The sequence below is a fragment of the Pogona vitticeps genome, chromosome 4, assembly GCF_051106095.1.
Source record: "Pogona vitticeps strain Pit_001003342236 chromosome 4, PviZW2.1, whole genome shotgun sequence".
Classification (NCBI taxonomy): domain Eukaryota; kingdom Metazoa; phylum Chordata; class Lepidosauria; order Squamata; family Agamidae; genus Pogona; species Pogona vitticeps.
Genome location: NC_135786.1, coordinates 64,757,523 through 64,779,291, shown reverse-complemented (window position 1 = coordinate 64,779,291; position 21,769 = coordinate 64,757,523). Strand labels below are relative to the sequence as shown.

At 40.0% G+C, this 21,769-nt stretch overlaps 1 protein-coding gene across 2 annotated transcripts in view; it reads right to left on the bottom strand.

The window, feature by feature from the left end:
• Positions 1-710: 710 nt before the first annotated feature.
• The window catches only part of LOC110086555 (cytochrome P450 4B1), a 33,063-nt gene continuing 12,004 nt past the window's right edge, over positions 711-21,769 (bottom strand). The window contains exons 3-12 of one of the 2 annotated variants that reach the window (XR_013544902.1): positions 19,728-19,772; positions 18,032-18,159; positions 15,642-15,766; positions 11,613-11,764; positions 10,135-10,241; positions 7,126-7,316; positions 6,532-6,665; positions 5,821-5,885; positions 2,675-2,952; positions 711-975 (exon numbers count right to left, since the gene is read on the bottom strand). Coding sequence is in view for 1 of the 2 variants with exons in the window: in XM_020807528.3 (XP_020663187.3) it covers positions 804-975; positions 2,870-2,952; positions 5,821-5,885; positions 6,532-6,665; positions 7,126-7,316; positions 10,135-10,241; positions 11,613-11,764; positions 15,642-15,766; positions 18,032-18,159; positions 19,728-19,772 (1,202 nt within the window). In the remaining variant the exon portion in view is untranslated. The remainder of the gene's footprint in view (positions 976-2,674; positions 2,953-5,820; positions 5,886-6,531; positions 6,666-7,125; positions 7,317-10,134; positions 10,242-11,612; positions 11,765-15,641; positions 15,767-18,031; positions 18,160-19,727; positions 19,773-21,769) is intronic. The other variant, XM_020807528.3, reaches the window with a different exon arrangement.

Here is a 21,769-nt window from a genome sequence, read left to right as displayed (position 1 = left end):
GCAACTGACTCTTCATTGGGGTGATGCCATGTTGCTTAATTTTGAGGCTGGAAGAGCTGCTGGAACAACATCTCTAGTTAGCTTTTGACTCAACATATCTTGCCTATCTAGCTTTCCTTTGGATCAAGCTTCTCTAAGAAACCTCCTAGGAGTATCTTTGACCACTCCTTTTTCTGAAACCTAGTATTGCATGCTGAAAACTTTGGTGGTCTTGGTCCTTAACTGCCTGGACCTTTGGACTTCTTTGCTTCTCTATTGCATTGGACTCTAAAGCTTCTCTTGGCCTTGCCTTCAGGCTACTACTTAGTACCCCAGCAGGTCTATCAACCTGTTCAGTGGACAGATCTCTGCTTCAATGCTCTGCATCTGCTACCTTAGGTGGTAACCTCAATCTGCCTCATGGGAGGGTCACTTCTGGCTGAAGCTTGGCACTTAGCTACCTATTCCACAGTCATGCCAGTTAGAATTACATTTCTGTACAAATGTACCTACTTGTGGGTACCTTGTTCCTGTATCAGAAACTATGAAAGGAATGTTGAGATAAATGAAAAACACAGAAAAAACAAGGGTAAACAGAGGAAAGAGAGCATAGAGGTCTTGATTTCAGATTGTTTGATTGTTCAGCTGTCCTCCCCCACTTCATTTTAAATGCTCCAACAAAGCTACTCCCAAAGCATTCCTTGCATACTATCATTCTATAACAAAAAATATTTGTTCTCAGATCATTTTATTGAGGAACCAAACCAATCACATCACACAGTACAGTATATGAAGTTCTTCCTTTTTCCATCAGACAGTTTGATTCACATCAGTTTCTTCAAACAAAGGTATATCCCATTCTCAGAACGCATGACAATCTGTGGGATGGGAATGGGTGGGGGCTTTGAAGAATCAGGCAAAAGTTCAAATCGAAATAAGGTCAAGGCAAGGGCCACTTTCATCTCATTCATGGCAAACTGCTGCCCGATGCAGTTCCTGAAAGAACAAAAAGATGGGCAACAAAAACTTAGTTTCTCGATCTTTTAAACTTTCTGAACATCTCTTAAGAACAGCAACAGAAACTGTAACATGCCATTACCCCTCGGCAATTCTTCAGGGGTAATTCTTCAGGCAAGCTTTCCCTCAGTGACCAGCTGCCAGAGTGGATTTTTAAATAGACTGTCATGCCTTTCTGATTTGAATGTGTTTTTACTATTGCTTGTGCTTACCATTTCTCAGAGTAGTATTTGTCTGATGCTTGTTAGTATTTGTATATTTATTGTTTTTAGCTTTAAATATTTTATTTTAATCCAGCAGTTTTGTCTTTTAATGATGTAAGCCCCCTCGGGTCCTTTTAAAGGGGTAAGGTGGGGTAACAATAAATAAATAAATATAAACAAATAAACAAACTTTTTATACTTTTAGCACAATATTGTTGATGCTGTTTAGGAACATTATCCTGATCTCTAAATCAGCTGCCATGTAGTATTTAAAGTATCTTCAAAACATGATAATTTACTGACACTAATTTTTATTTTGCCATAGATATTTCCACAATTAATGTCTCCCATTGAACTTCCCAAGGGCAGAACTTTCTGCCAGCATAGTCATATGTGATTTGTGTCACTTTGTGCATGCAATGATCTCCATAATGAAAACCCATCTTTGACTTGCCCAATAGCAACGTTTGTATAAGTGGCACAACCTGTCATTAATATGATGATGAGACCTTCCATTCAGCAAAAGTTCAATGAGATACTGACCACTGTTTTTATTCTTAAAAGAATAATATATTTAGTATTTCCTCATGTGAATGATAACACCGTAGAGTTATTTATCTCCTGGTTAGAAATTCCTTTTCTAAATCCTGAACTGTTCTTAATAGAGATTTATGAGACTTCCAATATTTTGCCTAACATTAATATTTATTTATTTTATTTATTTTATTTATTTTATTTATATCCTGCCCATCTGGTCTGGTCAACCACAGAATATTATTGAACTAGGAATTTATTTTTGGCAGAATGATCAGTGAATTAGTATTTGATTATTTTGTGCCAAAAGTCAGACTACATGGAAATATGTGGAAACATAAATATTTAGAGTTTGACTTGCTCTTGTTCAAAACATAGAACAATCCCACAACTCTCACTCCTTTTGTCATGCTGGTATGAGTCTGATTCTTATACAGCTTTGCATACAGACACTCCTGCTTTTTAGATTACCCCTCTTCTGCTCCCAGAAGATGCTTCTATCATTCTCCAACATTTCTTTCCAAAGCAGAAAGCTTGAAAACCATTCTTAAACATACTTTTTGGGGGGAGGGGCAGGGGCAGAACTTGACCAAATGTTTCATTCTCTTAAGTACATTTGGAATTCTTAAAATGCATTCCACTAAGGTATCCTACAAACAAGAGAAGGGAGAGTGTGTTTTTAATATTGGATGTAAATACTCTGGCATTTTTGCCATTGCAGCGATAGGCAGAGATGGAAAGAGGCACATTCTGACACTTTTTCAAAGGGACTGCAATTTTCCCCCCAGTTTTTAGAAAAGGGAAAGGGTGGGTGGGGTTCTGTTGTTATCACCAAGATAAATTAGGGTCCAAAATCTTCAGGAAATTTTGCCCCCCTCATATAACACCACAAGCTTTGAGAGATCACTGTTCATCTGAAAGAACTATCGGCTCATCATTACCTGTTTTGGCTTGTGTCGATATTTGAGACAAATATGAAGAGGAGATCTGACTTCATCAGTTTCAGAAAAATGTCCACACACATCAGCCATGCCTTAGTTTTGCCTTGGAATGAGCTGCGCATGATAGCTAGATTTCATAGCTAGACAAAGAAATCCTGGAGCAATCAAAATTCTAGTTTGCATTCTAAATCTCACCTTGGGCCAGCAGAGAAAGGCAGGAATGCATGTGAGTTTTTGTTGGATATATTCTCTGGAGAAAACCTCTGAGGGTCAAACACCTAGGACAAAAGGATTCCATTTTGTTATTTTTAACAAACCTATTTGGCAACTGCTACTGAAGTGTGTATAGCTGTATGTAGACATAAATATATATATTTGTGCTACTTTTGTGGGGCCAGTTATTTAAGAAGGTGGTACAAAATCTTTGAAAGCTGATTAGGGCTTTCTTTGGGTACATGGAAAAAAGAAGGGCAAAAACAAAACAGAACATCCACCCCTACAGACCACCAGTGGCCATTCCCTCTTCTTTCCTGCCTATCCCATTCATTCTATAGCCTGGTCTTGTCGTTGTATTTCTCTGTTCACAGGAAGCAGGTTGGATAACTAAAAACTCAGAAATATTCATAGAAACTCAGAAAAGAATCAGGGTGGAGCATCTCCAAAAGGGCTCAGGCTGTACTAGCATCAATCTGTCTGCCTTTATTCAAACATGAACCGGATCTGAGAACCATTGGGTATCCCTATTAGATGCCAAGCACAACAAAGTAACACTTCCAAGCAACGGAGTCAACCAAAATATTATATACCATTTTTTTTTCAGCAAGACTATGGTTTCCGGCACAAATCTTAACAACTAACGTAGCGGGGGCTTAACCTGTTAATTTTACCCCCCCTCCTAACGTTAACATCAATGGATTAGAAGTTTGAGCTGATAAATGCTAAATGAAATTACCTAGTAGGGAAAACTACTAAGGTTCCAATCTCAGGTCTTTAAACTCTTGTGGTGATATGTGACCCTTGGGTGCATATCTGAGCCTTTATGCACCACCAGAGAGGGGACACATTAGCCAGCTCCTTTTGTCCCCTAGTGCAGCATTCTCCTTTTTCACTGTTTGCCAAATTCTGCCACCAGTCCCCTGGATTATATGCTTTAATTACTTGGATGTAAATCCCCAGCAGTTTGTACATTCGCGAAGGAATCAGTTTACACCGGTAGGGTAGTCGAATGGCTTGGCTTGGCTGGACTAAATTAAACCGTGTAGCTTCTGCAAGAATAGATTCCTCACACCAGGGATCTTTTTCTAAAAGCAAAAGCTTCATTAAAAAGTGAAAGCAAAGACAAAAGGGTAAATGGGTAGTTACGCTTCAAAGGGTATGGTTTAAGGTTTTAGGCAAGACATAAAAATCAGGTTACAGACAATCTATGGGCTAAGCAATGCTGCTATTCTGCTAAGGTCTTAACAGGCACAAATCCATTCATGCCAGGCACTGCGCTTATGTGTGAGAGTCAAGAGTTGGTTCCACTCCATTTCCTGGGTACCTTTCTCTCTCTCTCTCTTAAAGAGGAGTGAGATCACCTCTTTCCTTTGTCTCCATCCCTCAAATTCCTTCTTCTTCTTCTCTCTCAGCTGGTTACTTCAGAGGTCTCTGTCATGGGGGCTTGCTTCTCCCTTCTGCAGGAGTTTCATTTGGTGTCAGAACTTGGCAACACGCATAGCTTCAAGGAAGAGCTTTGAAGTACACGGCCCTGACTGTTGACTGGAAAAGCCGCCTTGAAGGTGCAAAAAAAGTGGCTTGGCATTTTCACACTTCAAGGGAGCTTCTTTTCCTTTGATATGGCACACAGAGCTGTTTTTCCGGTTTTCCGGTTTCTTATAATATCTCTGTGTAACTTGTGTAACTTTTACAGCTGATCTAGCTCGGGTGCCCTCCTCTCAGGGTGCCCCAAGATCCATTTTTCCACAAATATCTCTCACATGTCACATGGTTAAATAGAACTGAGGGTGCAATTACACTATGAAAATGAATGAGGATTGGGACTGGGAATATTGAAATCAGTTTAAAGTCATGTGGCAGTCATGTGGTTTTTGGGTCAGTGTATGCATCCTTTTGGGAAGACATTTAATTAGTTTTTTAAACTGTGTTATATATCAGTCAAGGGGACTATACAGATTTGTAGACTTGTTGCATTAGAGGCTTTGTCTTGCACCTGCCTGCCATTGCACTGGCTGTCTCTCACAGCCATTCAGCGCTGCTGTGGTAGTGTTATTTTAAATATAGTTTAGTTTTTTTTTCTTTCAAAGAAGGATACTGCTAAATCAGTATTACAGATGGAAAAAAATATATAACAGATTGTACTGCAAGGTTTCCCCATGGCCTGAAGCCCATGATATTGGCATCCATTACCTGACAAATTCTACAGACACAATTTACACCAACAGGAATGTTCAAATATGTTCAAATGATTCAAAATAAAGTGATTTCAAAAGCAATTTAAAATAAACAGCCCTCTCACAGCTGAATAAAATACCTCACTTTCCAACAAAAACACACACACTTCCGTGTGCATTGTGTAATTGGAATTTTTTTTTAAATTGATTTCAATTTCATGCTAAACTCAATTCAAAACAGATGGGCTTTTTAAGTGTAACTGTGCCCTGAGTTAGGGGGTGTCTACATTATGATTTTTCCCCTTATGTTTTCCCTCTGTTGGGAGGTCGAGGGTGATCTATTTTGTGGCAGCTACACAATGTACAGCTGATAGCATATAGATTTCCCAGAATCCAGCACCATGGTAATGCTGGCTGAAGAATTCTAAGAATTGTGGTTTGAAAAGATCTCGGTTGTGCTGAAGCTGGTGCCTTCAATAAGCTAGATGGCATTTAAAGATAACCTCACAGCTGTGTAGCCCAGAAGGCTATTTTTGCAGAGGAAATGGTGACCAGCAAGGACTTTGCCAAGAGAGAAGATCATTGCCTTAAGACAGTGATTCTCAACCACGAGTAACCTGGGTATTCTTGGACTGCAGTTCCCAGAAGCCTTCCCCATCAGCAGTGCTGGCTGAGGTTTCTGGGTGCTGCAGTCCAAGAATACATGGGTTACTCAAGGTTGGGAACCACTGTCTTAAGAAAGAGCAGAAAACATACCTCTGGATCATTCCAGATGCTGGGGTTCTTATGTACGTTACGAATGCTTATCCCAACCCAAGAACCTGGGAAGCAATCAAAATGGAAGAAGAGTTAGGTTGTGCAGAGATGCCCTGGGATGTTGACAACAACCATGACAGAATTTAAACTGGTTACCAAGTGCAAATTGTTTTAGGTGCTGATGGTTTAAAATATTGTTAGTAAGCTATACCTGGGTATTGTAGAACTGATTGGTAAGACACCATAATCATTTTTTAAAAAATTAAATATATTAACCAGCTGATAAACCAAATAAGGGACGTGGTGGCGCTGTGGGCTAAACCGCAGAAGCCTGTGCTGCAGGGTCAGAAGACCAAGCAGTCGTAAGATCGAATCCACGCGACGGAGTGAGTGCCCATCGTTTGTCCCAGCTCCTGCCAACCTAGCGGTTCGAAAGCATGCAAATGCGAGTAGATAAATAGGGACCACTTTGGTGGGAAGGTAACAGCATTCTGTGTCTAAGTCGCACTGGCCATGTGACCACGGAAGATTGTCTTCGGACAAAACGCTGGCTCTATGGCTTGGAAACGGGGATGAGCACCGCCCGCTAGAGTCGAACACGACTGGACAAAAATTGTCAAGGGGAACCTTTACCTTTACCTTTTTAAACCAAATAAAATTCCTTTTTAAGAGCAACATCTGACTGTTGGAACAGAATGAAATGATGCAAACCTTCAGGTAAAGTCCGTCCATCAAAAAATGTAATAGGTTTGCTAAGTTCTCGAGAAATTCCCGGAACTGGAGGGTAGAGGCGGAGACTCTCTTTAATGCATAATGTGCAATAGGTCATGTTGCTAAGATCATCCCTGAGGAAATAATAAGGAAATAAGTAACTGTTTCATTCAGTTCTATGCTTACTGGTGACTAAACAATTAATAAAATTTGTGCAGATATCATGCTGCAGGCTCCTCAGACAGCTCAATCCTAAGGCCTCCTGGTGCTCTTGGAACTCCAAAAACATTCCCTCTTGCACCCTGTTTTTCCTTTTCTTTTTTTAAACTATGTCCACTAGAGGGCAAAAGGAGGCTTTCTCTAGTTTAAAAACTCACGTTTTTCAGTGATTGAAAACCCTTTCTGGCAATCTTTACATTACACAGAACCGTATGTTAAAATGTTTTTAAAAATGAAAAATTACATATGAAAACTAGCCCATTAGCGCAGACCTCAAGGAGAAACCTGGAAGGTATAAAGGAAGACTTCCTTAGAAACACTGACGCCCTCGGGTACCGTGCTGTAGACCCTGAACAATGAAACGTAAAAGCTCACCAGTGAATCGTGTCACGGTCCCCCAGAATGGACCTTATCTCCTCCCTACATTTCTGCTGATGTTCTGGGTTCTGTGCAAGGCAATAGAACAGCCAGGAGATCCCACTGGCTGTGGTATCGTGGCCTTCAAACATGAAAGTGTCTACCTCAGCACGTACATCTTCATCTGACAGTCTGACACCATTTTCATCCTAAACAAAGAAAAACTTCACTAGTTGTTGGATTTTATTTAAAAATGTGTGTTTCTCTCTTTTTTTAAATGACATGATTGTGATGAAGCAAGTGACCGCAGCATTTCATGAACCACACTAGTGATTTCCACAAAATGTGGGTTTCCTTGGCACTGAATATGACATTGATATTTACGGTGAAGGTTCCCCCATGTTTGGCATGCAGAGATAAGAGAGCATTGATTCTTCCTGTTGAATGGCAGGCAGGGAGCATATGTCTTTGTATTTTGCACAATCTATCCTCTTGCAGGCTGCTCTTCCTCAGTGTCATTTCATGGCTAAGCACATAGTCGAAAGACACTAACGTGCTTAGGAAATAATAGGACTGATCAAGAGTTCGGACCAGAGGAAAGAGGCAGGGGCAAATATCTTAACTCCACAGATGTATCAGTAGTGAAGCTAGCCACTTTTCTAGAGGAACTGGACATCTCTGAGTGCCAAATAAGAAAAAAAAATCTTCTGCTCCTGGCAGAAGAGAAAGCAAAGAGGAAAGAAGATCACCAAAAAGATGGAGTAAAAGGCAAGGTAATTTGCCTGGCTGCTTTGCATTGGTTGCCCATCCATTTCCGCATTGACTTCAAAGTGCTAATGATCACTTATAAAGCCCTAAACGGTTTGGGACCTCAGATTTGGCAGATCGTCTTCTCCCACCCAGATCTACCCAGATCACCCAATATAGCCAGCAGGGGCGGCTGAGGGGTCTGACGCCGAGAGAGGCCCGGAAGGAAAACACAAGAAACCGGGCCTTCTCAGCGGTGGCCCCTCGGCTGTGGAATGCCCTCCCAACAGAAATTCGGCTGGCACCCTCGCTGGGTGTTTTTAAAAGCCAGTTAAAAACTTGGTTATTCAAGAAGGCCTTCCCTCCAGTCAATTAAGTCTTTCTCTCTCTTTCTCTCTCTTTTTTTTTGGGCTATTCCATCTTGGTAATCCTCTCTTTAAATTAATTGTTTTAAATTGAAATATGTAATTTTATGATTTTATATATTTTTATACTGTTTTGTTTTATTTTGTAAGCCGCCCCGAGTAGACATGGTCTAGAGGGGCAGGGTAAAAATCAAATAAATAAATAAATAAATAAATAAATAAATAAATAAATAAATAAATAAATAAATAAATAAATATTTTTTAAGGTAAAAAGATAAAATGAAAAGAAGGATAGTTAGTCTCACAGGTAAAAAGTACAAGCTTGAGAGACAATAGGAGGGTCTGAGCCAAAGAGGAAAAAAAGGAGAAGTAAAACTGTCTCCCTGGCCAAGTAAAGAAGAGTAGATTGAAGAGAAGGAGCTTACACGAAGATGGAGCAAAAAGTACAATTACATAATTCCTTTCCCACTTTCCAAACAATGGAAAGAAATGACCCACTGTGAGGATATGGGTTTTGTAGTACTTATTTCCCAGACTTGCAGGTGTTTCATCTTGGCCAGAAGCCTATATGTTGTTGTGGAAGAGCATCAAGGCCATATCATAAAATATAACATTCCTTGCTTAATGGCCTACCAGCCTGGGAACGAGAGGACGGGAGCTGTGGAAAGTTACAAGATGGGCATGGACTTACAAATAAAGGACTGTGTGCTGATTGGATACCATCACGAAGCAGAGACTTTGATTTAAGTTATAGAAAAGAGGGTTAAGAAAAGTGCATGTGTGTGTGTACCCCTGTAATTTGAAGGAGGAGAGAAGATGGATGACAGGTTTACAGCCTTTATTGATTGATTGGGAAGCTTAGCCAGGGTGACTTAGAATAGCCTATTCACTAAGTAGTAAAATCATTAGCTAGTTAATTATTTTATTGTTTTATGGGGAAGTCTTGCAGGAGCCTTTTTAATACTCAGATGCTTGCCATTTAACCAGTACAATTTGTATCTTTTTGTATTTCTTTGGTTTTATAACTTTTTACTCATTTTGAATAAATATTATATATTTTACTCAAGTGTGATTCTTGGGGGCAAGGGTGAGAGTGCCTAAAGAAAGTGCCTTGGCCGCAATGGCTTCCCATCTGAAATAACTTTTGGTTATTTGGGTGTCCTACTTGGTCAGGCTGGTGTGCAAGGTTTAAAGTACACAGCTAAAGAGTTTTAAGCTCAAATAAGGGAGTGATTCAAAATCTAGGGACAGAAGATTGCCCTTAATTGTCCACTCATGCATCTCCTAGGTCTCGGTAATGGAAATTGGGAACTACAGTTTGGCTCCTTCCCCTTGTGGAATGGCTTCTCTAAGGAGATGCATCCCTGACACCCACTGTTGGATGCCTCTTGTGCCCAACAGAAGGATGTTAAATCTTGAACAGGAAGAAACTTAAATTAAACAACAATAATTAATCAGTCATCATTTTTCCTTACAGCTGAAAGGAAATCAGCATAGATTCTGGAGCCCTGACGTAATGTTTTCATGCCATTATATTTTGTTCTTTTCCTTCCCAAAGAAACAGAGAACAGCTGGTCTACATATCTCTGTATCACCTTGAGCTTCCAAACATACAGAAAAAACCTGACTCAAAGTGGCCCAAATCCTATTGGCAGCATGGTGCAAATGGTGTAACCTTTGGCGCAGCTTTTGCTAGCAGGCACTCTCTGTTGTGTAGCAATAATGCAATTCTGTTTACACTGATGGTACTTTCCAGCTACTCACTTTAACCTACACAGCAATAGGATTTTAGGCAGTTTTTCTTTTTATTCGATTTTTTAAAAGGACTACTACAGTAACATGTTGTTTAGAAATCAGTCCCATCTGATGTAATAGATTTGACAGTGGGATTATCATTTTCCCTTCCAGTACTCACTTTGGCACAGAGAAGGATGTCAAGAAAGTCCAAGTGCCTCTTCTGCTGGATCTTCTGGAGTTCCTCCTCATCTCCCAGTGACTCCTTTCTCTCCTTAATTATCTTATCTGTGTTGAAAAGTGATGATTGCAACAGCTTATCACAAGTTGTCACTTTGTGAATGAGAGATGCTCAGGATAGAGGCTCAGCCCAATGCCGAAACCATAACCGAATCTGGGCTCTTGGTTCATTTCCAGGGTGGTCCAGGGGTGGAACAGAGTCCAGGGATCCTTGTGGGGCACTGTGGCAAACCCCATGTGCCCATTGTATTAAGTCTGGCATTCATGGGGTTTACAAATATAGATGTGGCAGCTTTTTTCAAAGCAGAGTCAGAGGAACGGAAACGATCCATACCTTATAAGGAACACATCTAGGCAGTGCCAATGGAGATGGAAAGCATTTCTTGTATCCTCTTCACCTCAGAAATGAACCTCCCCTTGCTTTTCCTGCTGCAAAGCTGCTGCAAAGCTGGTGGCAAATTGCCACACGTTAATTAGGTATCATTAATGTTATTGGGCTCAGAAACCTTATTTTATATGGAATTGGTTTTCTGAAAAGACGAGATGTGTACTCATTCATCAGACACATTCGTGTATAAAATACATAAGGCTTGGAGAAGGAATAAGGCAACTGCTACAAAATGCTTTGATGTCTCTGCTTCTCAGCCCTGGCAGAAACACATATTGCCCCAGCTGTCCTCCACCACAGCCTGCCGAAAGTCCTCTTTCTCACGTTTGTTCTGCTGGTGCTCAATATGGTGCTCCTCTGCTACCATCTTGCCTGTCAGCAAAGCAAGTGGGACTGGAAAGCGAAGTGGTAGTGACTGGGAAGGAAGAGCAATGTAGGCCATAGATAATACAGGGAAGGCAAAAGATTCCTTTGAATGAGGCTCTGGTGGTACCAGACTATAGAATAGGGTTACACCTTATATTATTGTTACATCAAGAACCACAAACTTGATTTAAGCATGTGTTTCATGCTGCTTGACCTGGGTGTCAAAATTACTACTTACAACTCAGTGACTAGCCTCTTTTTTAAAAAATCTAAAATGCATATAGGCACCACTTTGAAGCTGAGAGCAATCTAGCATCCCTTATAGCAGTGGTTCTCAACCTTTTTTGAACTGCAGACTGGTTGGGGGGGGTCTGTGCATGGGGGCAGGGGCACCCCCTGTGCTTGTGGGTGGGTGGGGCGCACATGTACGGATGGGCGGGGTGCACTCACAGGTGGGTGGGGCACGCTCAAGGGTGGACAAGGCGTGCTTGTGAGCATGGGCAGGACATCCATATGTGCAGGTGGGTGGGTATGCATGGGCGGAGTGTGTGCAGGGGGCTGGAGATCTGTCTCTGCGGCCTGATCTTGCCAGGCACTGGGCCACAGACTGGGGGTTGGGGACCCCTGCCTTATAGTAACTCCTGCTGCCCAAGAAAGCAAAATACCTGTATGAAGATGGGCCACTTGGCAAGCCTTTCGAAAACGATATGCATCAGGAGTGAACCAATACGTCAGATCACTCTGGCCCAGGATGGAATGCATTCTGGAAAATGCTAAGGAGCAAAGTTCAAAGACAGCTTGGATGTAGGAATTTTCCCTGAGGATAAAACAAAGGACATCAGATGATTTTAGCCATGATTGTTATCTCTATTATCAAGTCTCTTCTTTTAAATTATTTTTTTAATTTCCAAAACAAGTACAACAATACAAAATCCTTACTAATACAATCTAAAACACAGTGCAGCCCTATACCCACGGGACCCTTTGGAGCAATTCTTTTATTACAAACCTCCTTTCCAAAATTGTATTGATTGTTCCTTAGAGGCTTTCCCCTTTCCTTTCACTAATACGAATTCAATAAATCTACCCCAAATAGCATAAAAAAATATTTAAACTTATTTCACCTCTTTTCATCCTAAGTTCAATAGTCAATTTGTCATTTAACGCAATGTCCCATACTTCGTTATACCAATCTTCTAATTTAATATCGTGTTTGTCTTTGCAGTATCTAGCTATTAATATTCTAGCACTTGTCATAAAAATATCAAATTGTCAAAAAATCAATTCCTTTCAGCAATAATCAAGTTCTACCTTATCAAAAATTGACAGCAAAGCAATTTTAGAATTACATTCAACATCTTTTCCAAATATTATTTATTATTATATATTATTTTATTTATTTTATTTATACCCCGCCCATCTGGTCTTGCGACCACTCTAGGTGGCATATTTCCTTAAAAATCAATTTCCAAATTTCTGAATTAATGTACGCTCCCACCACATATGATGTAAGCCACCCCGAGTAGATAAATAAATAAATAAATAAATAAATAAATAAATAAATAAATAAATAAATAAATAAATAAATAAATAAATAAATAAATAAATAAATAATACGTCCCAATTTCTTCATAACATTTCCAACAGGCCTTAGAACAGTCTGAATTTATTATGTTCAATTTCACTGGAGTCATGTACTACCTTAAACTATTTTTTTTAAATTCTCCTTTATTCTTGCTGACATTAATCTTAAAAATCATAAGGAAAGGTGGGAAAGGAGATGAAAAAGAGGGTGGAATTTGAGGCAGGAATGGGGGAGGTAAAAAGGAGGGAAGAGCAGTGGAGAACAGAGATCCCACCCAGATCCTCTTATTGGGGAGAAGCTGAGATGAGAGTAGAGGAGGAGACTGAGAGAGCATCGCTTCCTCCAGCACTCCCTTTGGGTAGGGGACAAGGTGGTGACAACATAAGCTGGAGGTGAGCCCCAGCAGTCACAATGGAGGAGGTGATCAGGCAACAGAGGCGGCAGCAGCAGCAGATGGAAGTGGAGGAGCAGTTGCCCATTAACTGCTCCTCCGCCTCTGGCAAGGGTCAAAATTAGGGGGCCATCTTATACATTGGGGGGTCGTATACACAGAAAAATACGGTACACTGCACAAAACTTGTTGGCCTTTAAAGATTAAAAGATTCTTGTTTGTGCTACGACAAGCCAGCATGACAACCCCTTTGAGAGGAACTGGTGAATTCTTCAAAATACTTTTAAAAAGGAATTTTAATGTTTTTAAAGGAATTGCCTGTTAATATTATAAATGCAGAGAGGTTTCACCATCATTCTGCCACCTTCTCTTAACACGTAAACAAAGGTTTAGTTTAAGTTTTTTGAAGAAGAAAAATTACTATATCAATTTAATAAGTCTCCAAATGTTGGCTTAAATTGGTGTGTGGTGTTTACAAGTAATGAGGTAAATTTTTATTATTTTTGGCACCTCTTGCAGTTCTCTTCTGACTCTGTAAGACGGACCAGTCAGGGCCTGTCAGAAGACAGGAAAGACCTTCCCTGATCATCACCAACTGCTTATGCAAATTGTATGCACAATGTTATACTCCTCATACTGATGCTACCTATAGAAGATGTGCAAGTTGGGATGTGTCACCTACACATTGAAAGCATTGAAATGTTACCATATGTAGAAAATATATACAGTACTTGGTGGGTCTTTGTCATGTGAACTGTTGCAATGTAGAACAATGTATTAAATGCCCACTAGATGGCATTCTGCTTACATAGCAAAGCACTCTTAGAACACGATGCTGTTGTTACATTAAACTGGTAAAGTACCAGTTTAGAGTTTTAGCAAAGTCTTAACCAAGGAGATTACTATGGAAGCAGTTTGCTCTCAAAGCAGTTTGCTCCATGGGCAGGTGTGCATGGGAAGAAATCAGACCATAAACAATGACTTGCTTTCTTAGGCGTCTGCAGGGGACAAAAGCAATGCAGTTTCCTGTAGAAAATATAAGTAAGAGTTTTCCTGTTACATGAAATTGCCCTGACAGTGAACTGCAAGCATATGAGAAGTGTGCCAGGTAAGAGTGGAAATATAAGCAAATGAATATAAAATATAAATGTAGGGAAGCAAGACACAGAAGCACAGATCCCAGGCATAAGACACCAAGGACCATTAATAGCCCAGAAACCATCAGGCAACATGCTGCAACAGAGAGGCAGAACAGATGGATTTCCCTTCATAAATTCAAACTGGCATATGGCTGGATGAGCAATTAGGGAACTAACTTTTTTCATGGGGGTAATAGGCTAAAAGGCTACGTGAGATATTTTACTTAGACATTTACTGTTAAGCACTTTGATACTTTAAGAGAAGTACCCTCTGCTTTTTGACTGTGCCTTTTTAAGGCTATAAACCCCTGCATTTTAGAATGTAATTAATACATTTTCCTTGCTCTTTTTGATTCTTAAAATATATTTTTATATACGTTTATGCTCCTTCATTTTTAAAGTATGACTTAAATAAATTGTCTGCAACTTAAGTTTAGTCTTCCTATATTTTTAAGAAGTTGAGCCTAAAGTTTTTTTCTTAGATGTAACTACAATTTTTGGATGATTTGTATATGATTTAAACTATTGTAACTGTAGCCTTCCGTAGCTGCAAGAATGGGTTTCTGATTAAGCCTTTATACTGAGATTTCTCATACATGATTACATGACCATATTTCTGAGTAACTGAAGAAACGTGCCTGTAACTTCTAGATTACAGTCGTGCCCCGCATAACGATTACCCTGCATTATGACAAATCCACTTTATGACGATCTTTTTGCAATCACAATTGCGTTCGCAAAACGATAGTCTAAATGGAGGAATTTCGCTTAGCGATGATTGGTTCCCTGCTTTGGGAACCGATTTTTGCTTTACGACGATCAAAAACAGCTGATCGTCGGGTTTTCAAAATGGCTGCCGGGTTTTTAAAATGGCTCCCCGCTGTGCTTAGGGATGAATTCCTTGCTATACAAACAGCGAAAATGGCTGCCATATGGAGGATCTTCGCTGGACGGTGAGTTTTTACCCCATTGGAACTCATTGAACGGGTTTCAATGCATTTCAATGGTGTTTTTAATTTCGCTTTACGATTTTTCACTTAACGGTGATTTTCCTGGAACAGATTATTGTCATTAAGCGAGGCACCACTGTACATGTTTTCAATGATTTAAATGCATATTTTCCTTCTTCACATAGAATATTGGAGCAATGTAAATGAGTAACACTTGCAGAATTAGGCAAGCTGATGCTGCCCGGAATTACTTTTCTACCTGGAAGAACAGAATGAACAACAAGGAGATCACAAAAGGTTTATTTCACCATAAGTGAAATAATGGTTTGTTTGAATTCTCTGATAAGCACCTAAACAATGAAACAAACACCTTGATACCCAGAAGAACATTGATATGACTGAAGGTTATCTGATCTCACACTGAAATTAACCCTTTTAGGTATAACTTTAAGCAGTGACAGAATACAGGCCCAAACTTCCAAAGAGTGTTATGAAGTTGTACAGTGCTCTGAGGTCATTGGCTGTCCTACATTTGACCTTGACAGCCAGCTGGATCCTTTTCTATTCCTGCCCAGTATATTCCCAGCCAAATGAACTTCTCACAGAGTTGAGCATTTACCAATACTCACCTGCCCATTTGGCAATTGCTGTTATAACTGAAGGCACATTTCATGATGTTGTCAAGTGTCATCAAGCTCACATGTTCAAAGAGCTCCACTGATTTCTCCTGTGTGATCAGCTGTTCCCATTTATCCTAAGTCAAAGGATGGAAAATAAGCTGAGGTGTTAAAGATTCAGCAAGTGAAACCTCACTACCAAACTGCTCATTATAGTAGCCACTTACACGTCACCAAAAGGAAAGAAAATAGAACAAAAAAAGACACCAATTGGCATACAATTGATATCATTCCACAGCTGTCTGGATAGCTCAGTGAGTTAGGTATCTGACTGTGGAATGAGAGGCTGGAAGTTCAATTCCCCAGCCTGTGCAGCCTTGGGCAAGCTGCACAGCTCCAGGTTACCCCCCAGAAGAAGGGAAGGGTAAATCACTTCTGAGTCTTCTCTACCTAAAAAAACCCTGAAAAGTCACCATAAGTCAGAATTGACGTGATAGCATGTGATTATGATGATGATTCTAAATTATTCTAGCTCACAGGTATAGAATTTTAGAACTCTTTTTGTCCCTAAGCACAGGGAAAGACATTTTTAGGATCCAACAGTCTGCAGCTGTTTGCACTGGACTGCCCATGTCGTTTCCTTCTTGAAGATGTTCTAATAGTGGGTCATTGCTTTCTTTAATCATAAAGGTATTTAGAAATACAGTACTTTATAGTTATAGGTTAAGATAAATAAAGTTAAATCTTAATTGGTGCAGTAATTATATTGCAGCACTGCAGTCAATGACCTAATCCCAATATGCTCAGGTAGCTGGCTTGAGATTGACTCAGCCTTCCATCCTTCCACAGTTAGCAAACTGAGTACCCAGCTCACTGGGCGGGAGGCCGGGCAAAGCTTAGCCTGCCTTATTAAATTGCAAACCACCCAGAGAGTGCTTTAAGTACTATGGACTGTATATAAGCAGCACAATTAGCTTTGCTTTGCTCACATGTCATGATTACTGTGGTCCTATAGACCAGATGGGCAGGATACAAATCAATCAATCAATCAATCAATCAATCAATCAATCAATCAAATAAATAAATAAATAAATAAATAAATAAATAAATAACAGTATTTTTTCTATCTATAAGATGATACTTTTTCCTAAAATAGTTAGAACAAAAATTGAGGGTCATCTTATACACGGAAGTAAGCTGAACTGCTGGCATGCAGAGCCCTCTCTGTGGGCACCTGAGCCAAACTGATGCCAGCCCAGTGCAGGGAATGGTGCCGCTTGATGCTGGGGCTCAGCTCAAGCTCACACCAGAACCTTGTCCCCTGCCTGAAGGGAGCTGTGGCGTCCACCCTCATGCTCCTTTGCTTGACCTTCAAGCCTCAGAGCACACAAAGGCAAACACTCTCTTCTTTTACACTTGCTGCCACCAGGTGATCTCTAAATCACCATTTACTTCAGAAAGATTCAGGTCCTCACTTCAAGTTCTTTTAAATAAAACTTTGGTTTATTGATTACCGAGATTCATAAATATCTTCAGTAGCTAATCACACCTAAATTTCCCAGACTACACACTCTATTACTCTCCCTCTTTCTCTCTACACACTGACTCTTACATTTTTCTAACTGACTTAAACTAACTCTGACTCTCTGACTCCGCCTCTTACAGCATCTCTCTTGACTCCACCTCTCAGCAACATGAATATTCATAAACCATCACATAATATAACACGAACCATAGATCTAATAAATGGAGAACGCTACAGGAGCCTGCGATTGGCGTTGGAGGAGGCGATTGGGCAGCGGCGGCAGCAGCAGCAGGAGGCAGAGGCAAAGGAGGAGCCGTGCTTGGCCGCCCCTCAGCATGCATCGTGGCTGCCCATTGACTGCAACTCTGACGCCACAGGAGAGGGAGTGGAGTGGAGCGCAACACAGAAAGCCCAAACGAAGGCCCTGCCTATATTTGGGGCCCAGAGGGTGCCCGCTGATTTGGGCACTCAGGCTCAAAAGGATCAAAATTGGGGGGAGGTCTTATACATGGGGCATCTTATACATGGGAAATACAGTAAATATGATTTGTGCTAACCATGGTTTGTTAACTGAGCTATGAATTGTACAACAGATGGCCAAATAAACCATGTGTCTTCCCCATTTTTGTTTGTCTCTGCTTTGTTCCTCTGAAATGTCTTTGTCAACTAAAATTCGTGAACCAAGAACCAACGACACATGCATATGTGCAGCTTATGGCTAGCTAGCAAGGCATGGTTTGTTCCCAGAGGTCAGGATGCATGTCAAAACAAGCCAGATTTCCACAAAATACCTCATGGCTTGTGAGAACATGTAGATGTAGTCACCAAAATGCTTTTAACAACAATTGTTTAAAAATGCAAATCAGAAAACACTTACCAACATCACTTTTGTAGACTCTGCCATCAGTGCCACGTATGGTTTCAAAATATTATAATGGAAACCTGGAGTCAGCAGCTTTCGGTGCTTTGACCATTTTGGTCCATGTGAGACCAGCAAGCCTTTTCCTGGAGGAACACAGGCATTTCCCAACACATAAACCTCTATAAACATAGTTTTGACATAGAAAGAACCATTTCCCCTACTACAGAGAATATTAAGCAGCAATATAATTTTTATGCCATATTTATCTAATTTTCCCTAGCATGTGGAGCCGTAATAAACAAAAACCTGGAAGTGAGATGTCTTTGAAACTTTCCATCATAGCTGCTCAGGCTTAGAGTCTAAGCGGCAGCTCTTACATCAGCCAGCTGCCCAAATTCAGACACACCAAGTAATAGGCCACCTCAACCAAAATTTTTGATTCAGTAGCATCATCAACTCTTCTTCCATTTCATGTTTGAGCTATTACTCACTTGAGTTATTACTAATGGAGCAATTTTAATACATATCTTCCAGATTTCCTCTAAAGATATTTTCAGGTTTTTTTTCTTCCTTTCTTCTCCCTAGCTCATGAAAATGGCCAAGGAGGTTGAGGCTGAACTCACATTGGAAACACAATGTGTTGATTTAAAAAAAAGTAAACCGAATTTCATATGTCCCAGTGTTCATATGAAATGGGTCTACTCTAGTTGAGACTAACCATTAGATTTATGCCTTTAAATGTAATGTTTTCTTCCCTTCCTTGAAAATGGACTTGAAATGAAGATTGTAATGCATCAAGATACAAACTAGAAATGTAAGAACAATGCCTTGTCTCCATGAGTAGGTCTGCGCGAACACATGCAGGCTAAATTTTATTTCAGTACTAATTATAAAGAAATGAAATGCCTAATAGGCAAGTTAATACAAAAACTGCATTCTACCTAGCTATTCATAGCTTTTGAATAATATCTTATAGCAAATGCACTGAAAATGCCAGAGTTAAATAATTCATCCGCATTTCCTTTCTTTTAATAAACCAAAATTTTGTCAAATATGAAATTTCTATGGAGAATGTAAATTCTACTGAAGCATTTAAATATATACCTGCAGAACCTGTCTTTACTTTTATTCTTCTATAATATGTATTCAATTGTATTACTGTATGTGGAAGCATATTCCATCATAACAGATAAGCATGCCTTTATCTGCATTTCTATATTGCCTTTCAAGGGAAATTTCCAAGACAATGTCCGTAAAATGAAGACTGTCCTCATCACAAATTTTCAGACAAAGGATGCTCTAGTTTTAGTATAGCTGACCACATAAGGGGTATCTATACCAGTCGATGAAGAAGGTAGATCTATATACAGTGGTGCCTCACAAGACGAATGTAATTCATTCCACAAGAACTGCTGTCTTGTGAAAAAAATCACCTTGTGAGGTTCGCTATGGGAACCTCGCAAGACAAATGAAATTAATTTGTCTTGCGAGGCATCAGTCTCGGGGTGGGGGGGGAAACAATCCATCTTGCAAAGCATGGCCATAGAAGAAACCGTCTTGTGAGGCACCATAGCGATCACACAAACCAATCGTCTTGCAGGTTTTTCATCCCATGAGGCATTCGTCTTGCGAGGCACCACTGTAATTCTAGTCAAACTACTTATTGATGGTCTGTCCCTAATCTTCACTTTACAGGACTAAATATACATACCAATCCATGGGATAATATTCCGATAGGTTATACTGTCCTTTGGATCTAAAATAAAGTGAACAAGAAATTAAAAAGAAATCCTAAACAAAAGGAAAGAAACAAAAACCCACTCCATTTTATGCTTTCATAATTTTTTGGATGTCTGTGTAATTTTCCAACAGATTGCGGGCAAGGCAGCACATGAAACATTGTTTAAAAAATAAAGAAGGAAATATAACATAATAAGAAAAATAAAACAGCAAAGTATGAGACATCGCAAGTATTAATTAGGAAACAAATGAACTAAATTTCAAATGACTAGGCAAAAAAAAAAAAATACCCACCCCCAAATTAAAATGCTGTAAAAACATTTTGATTTAGCACCATATCAAAAGCAAGATCAACACCAATCATATGCTCCTTAGAAAGCTATTTAACAATCAGGACACCACCAGAGATAATCCTGCAACTGTACAACTCATTTCCCCCATTAAGAAAAAGCTGCTTGATAAGCTTAATGCATTATATCCGGTAGCATGATACAGAAAATGCATTTCACTTCAAACTTTAAAGATGATAATCAGCGCATTGAATTGAGTTTAGTGTAAATGGGAAGGCTGAATTCATTCCTATAAGGGTGTGCTACAACAGTAAAATGAATCAGTCCAGACAATGTGGAAAAAGCATATACTACAATTATGTCTCACACTAGTTTCATCCCTCTCACAATCCATAAGAGCTAAACAACAGGTTAAGTTGGATATATGGGATTAAATAATTCTTTTCTTGAAAGAAAAAAAACCTCTGAAATAGTCACGTGTTCCAATGGTTTTCTTTTCTTATTTTTTTCTTTTTCTTTTTTCCTTTTTTATCCCTCCGTGCCCATGTTGGCTGAAAGAAAAACTTCCAGGGTAGGGAAAAGTTTAAACCACCCAGAATCATCCTATCTAGACTGGAGCAGTGCATGGGGGGGGTCTCTAAACAGCACAGTGCATATTTAAGTTGGGATGCAGTTGCACCCAGGTGGCAACACAGGTATAGGGAGAACCCAGGATTAAGCTCTTCCTACATGACCAGAATGTCCCATTATAAATGTAGCACAGAGGAAGAGTTGCACTGCTGTGCCTCCATTACAGAGAATGGGAAAATTACTCTCTTTTTTTGGGGGGGGGGGTGGCAGCTCTCACCGTCTCCCTACCATCAGGGCCAATAACCATGCTATTGTGATACTGGGAGTTGTCTTTTAAAGTAATTAAAAAAAAAAAAACCTTTCCTTGTCTCTGCTCTAGGACAATTTAAGAAAGGAATCTAAAAGAGACATCTCCAGGGGGGAAAAGCAAAGCAAAGTGTGCTGCTTGTATATTGCCCAACAGCACTTAAAGCATACAGAGAAAAAGAGAAAGAGAGAGAGAGTTGGGTACTCATTTTATCAACCTCAGAAGAACGCAAGGCTGAGTGAACCTCGAGACAACTACCTGGGATTGAACCCAGGTTGTGAGAAGAGTTTTGGCTGCAGTACTGCAGTTTAACCACTGCACCATGAAATGTCTTGTGGGCTTATTGCTAAGCAATCCTGGTCCTTCTCCCTGACAATAAACATACCGTACACACAACTGGAGGTTAAAAGACCACAAGTTTATTAATTACAGCTCAGTTCCCCAGCTGAGCATCGGGGTGGGATCCAGTTCCATCGGGAGAACTAAGTGCCACCTGATGTAGCTGTTAATTCCCAGATCCCTCTGAGTGGTGAACTGGAATGGCAGATAGAGCCAACTATATCGGATTGAACTCGGGTTGTGAGCAGAGTTGTGGCTGCAGTATTGCAGTTTAACCACTGAGCCATGAAAGCAGGGTTTATTATAGTAATGTGAATTGCCCAGTGTCCTAGCCTCTAATAAGCCAGTAATGTTTCAAGGCCATTGTTCCTAGCTATGGCATCACTGCAACATTGTTTGAAACACAGCAGCAATTGCTGACCACATACATACAAATTTGATTATTGGCATCTACTGATTGCACATTTCAGTTGTGTCTCAGAATGTAACATTCTATAAGAAGAAACC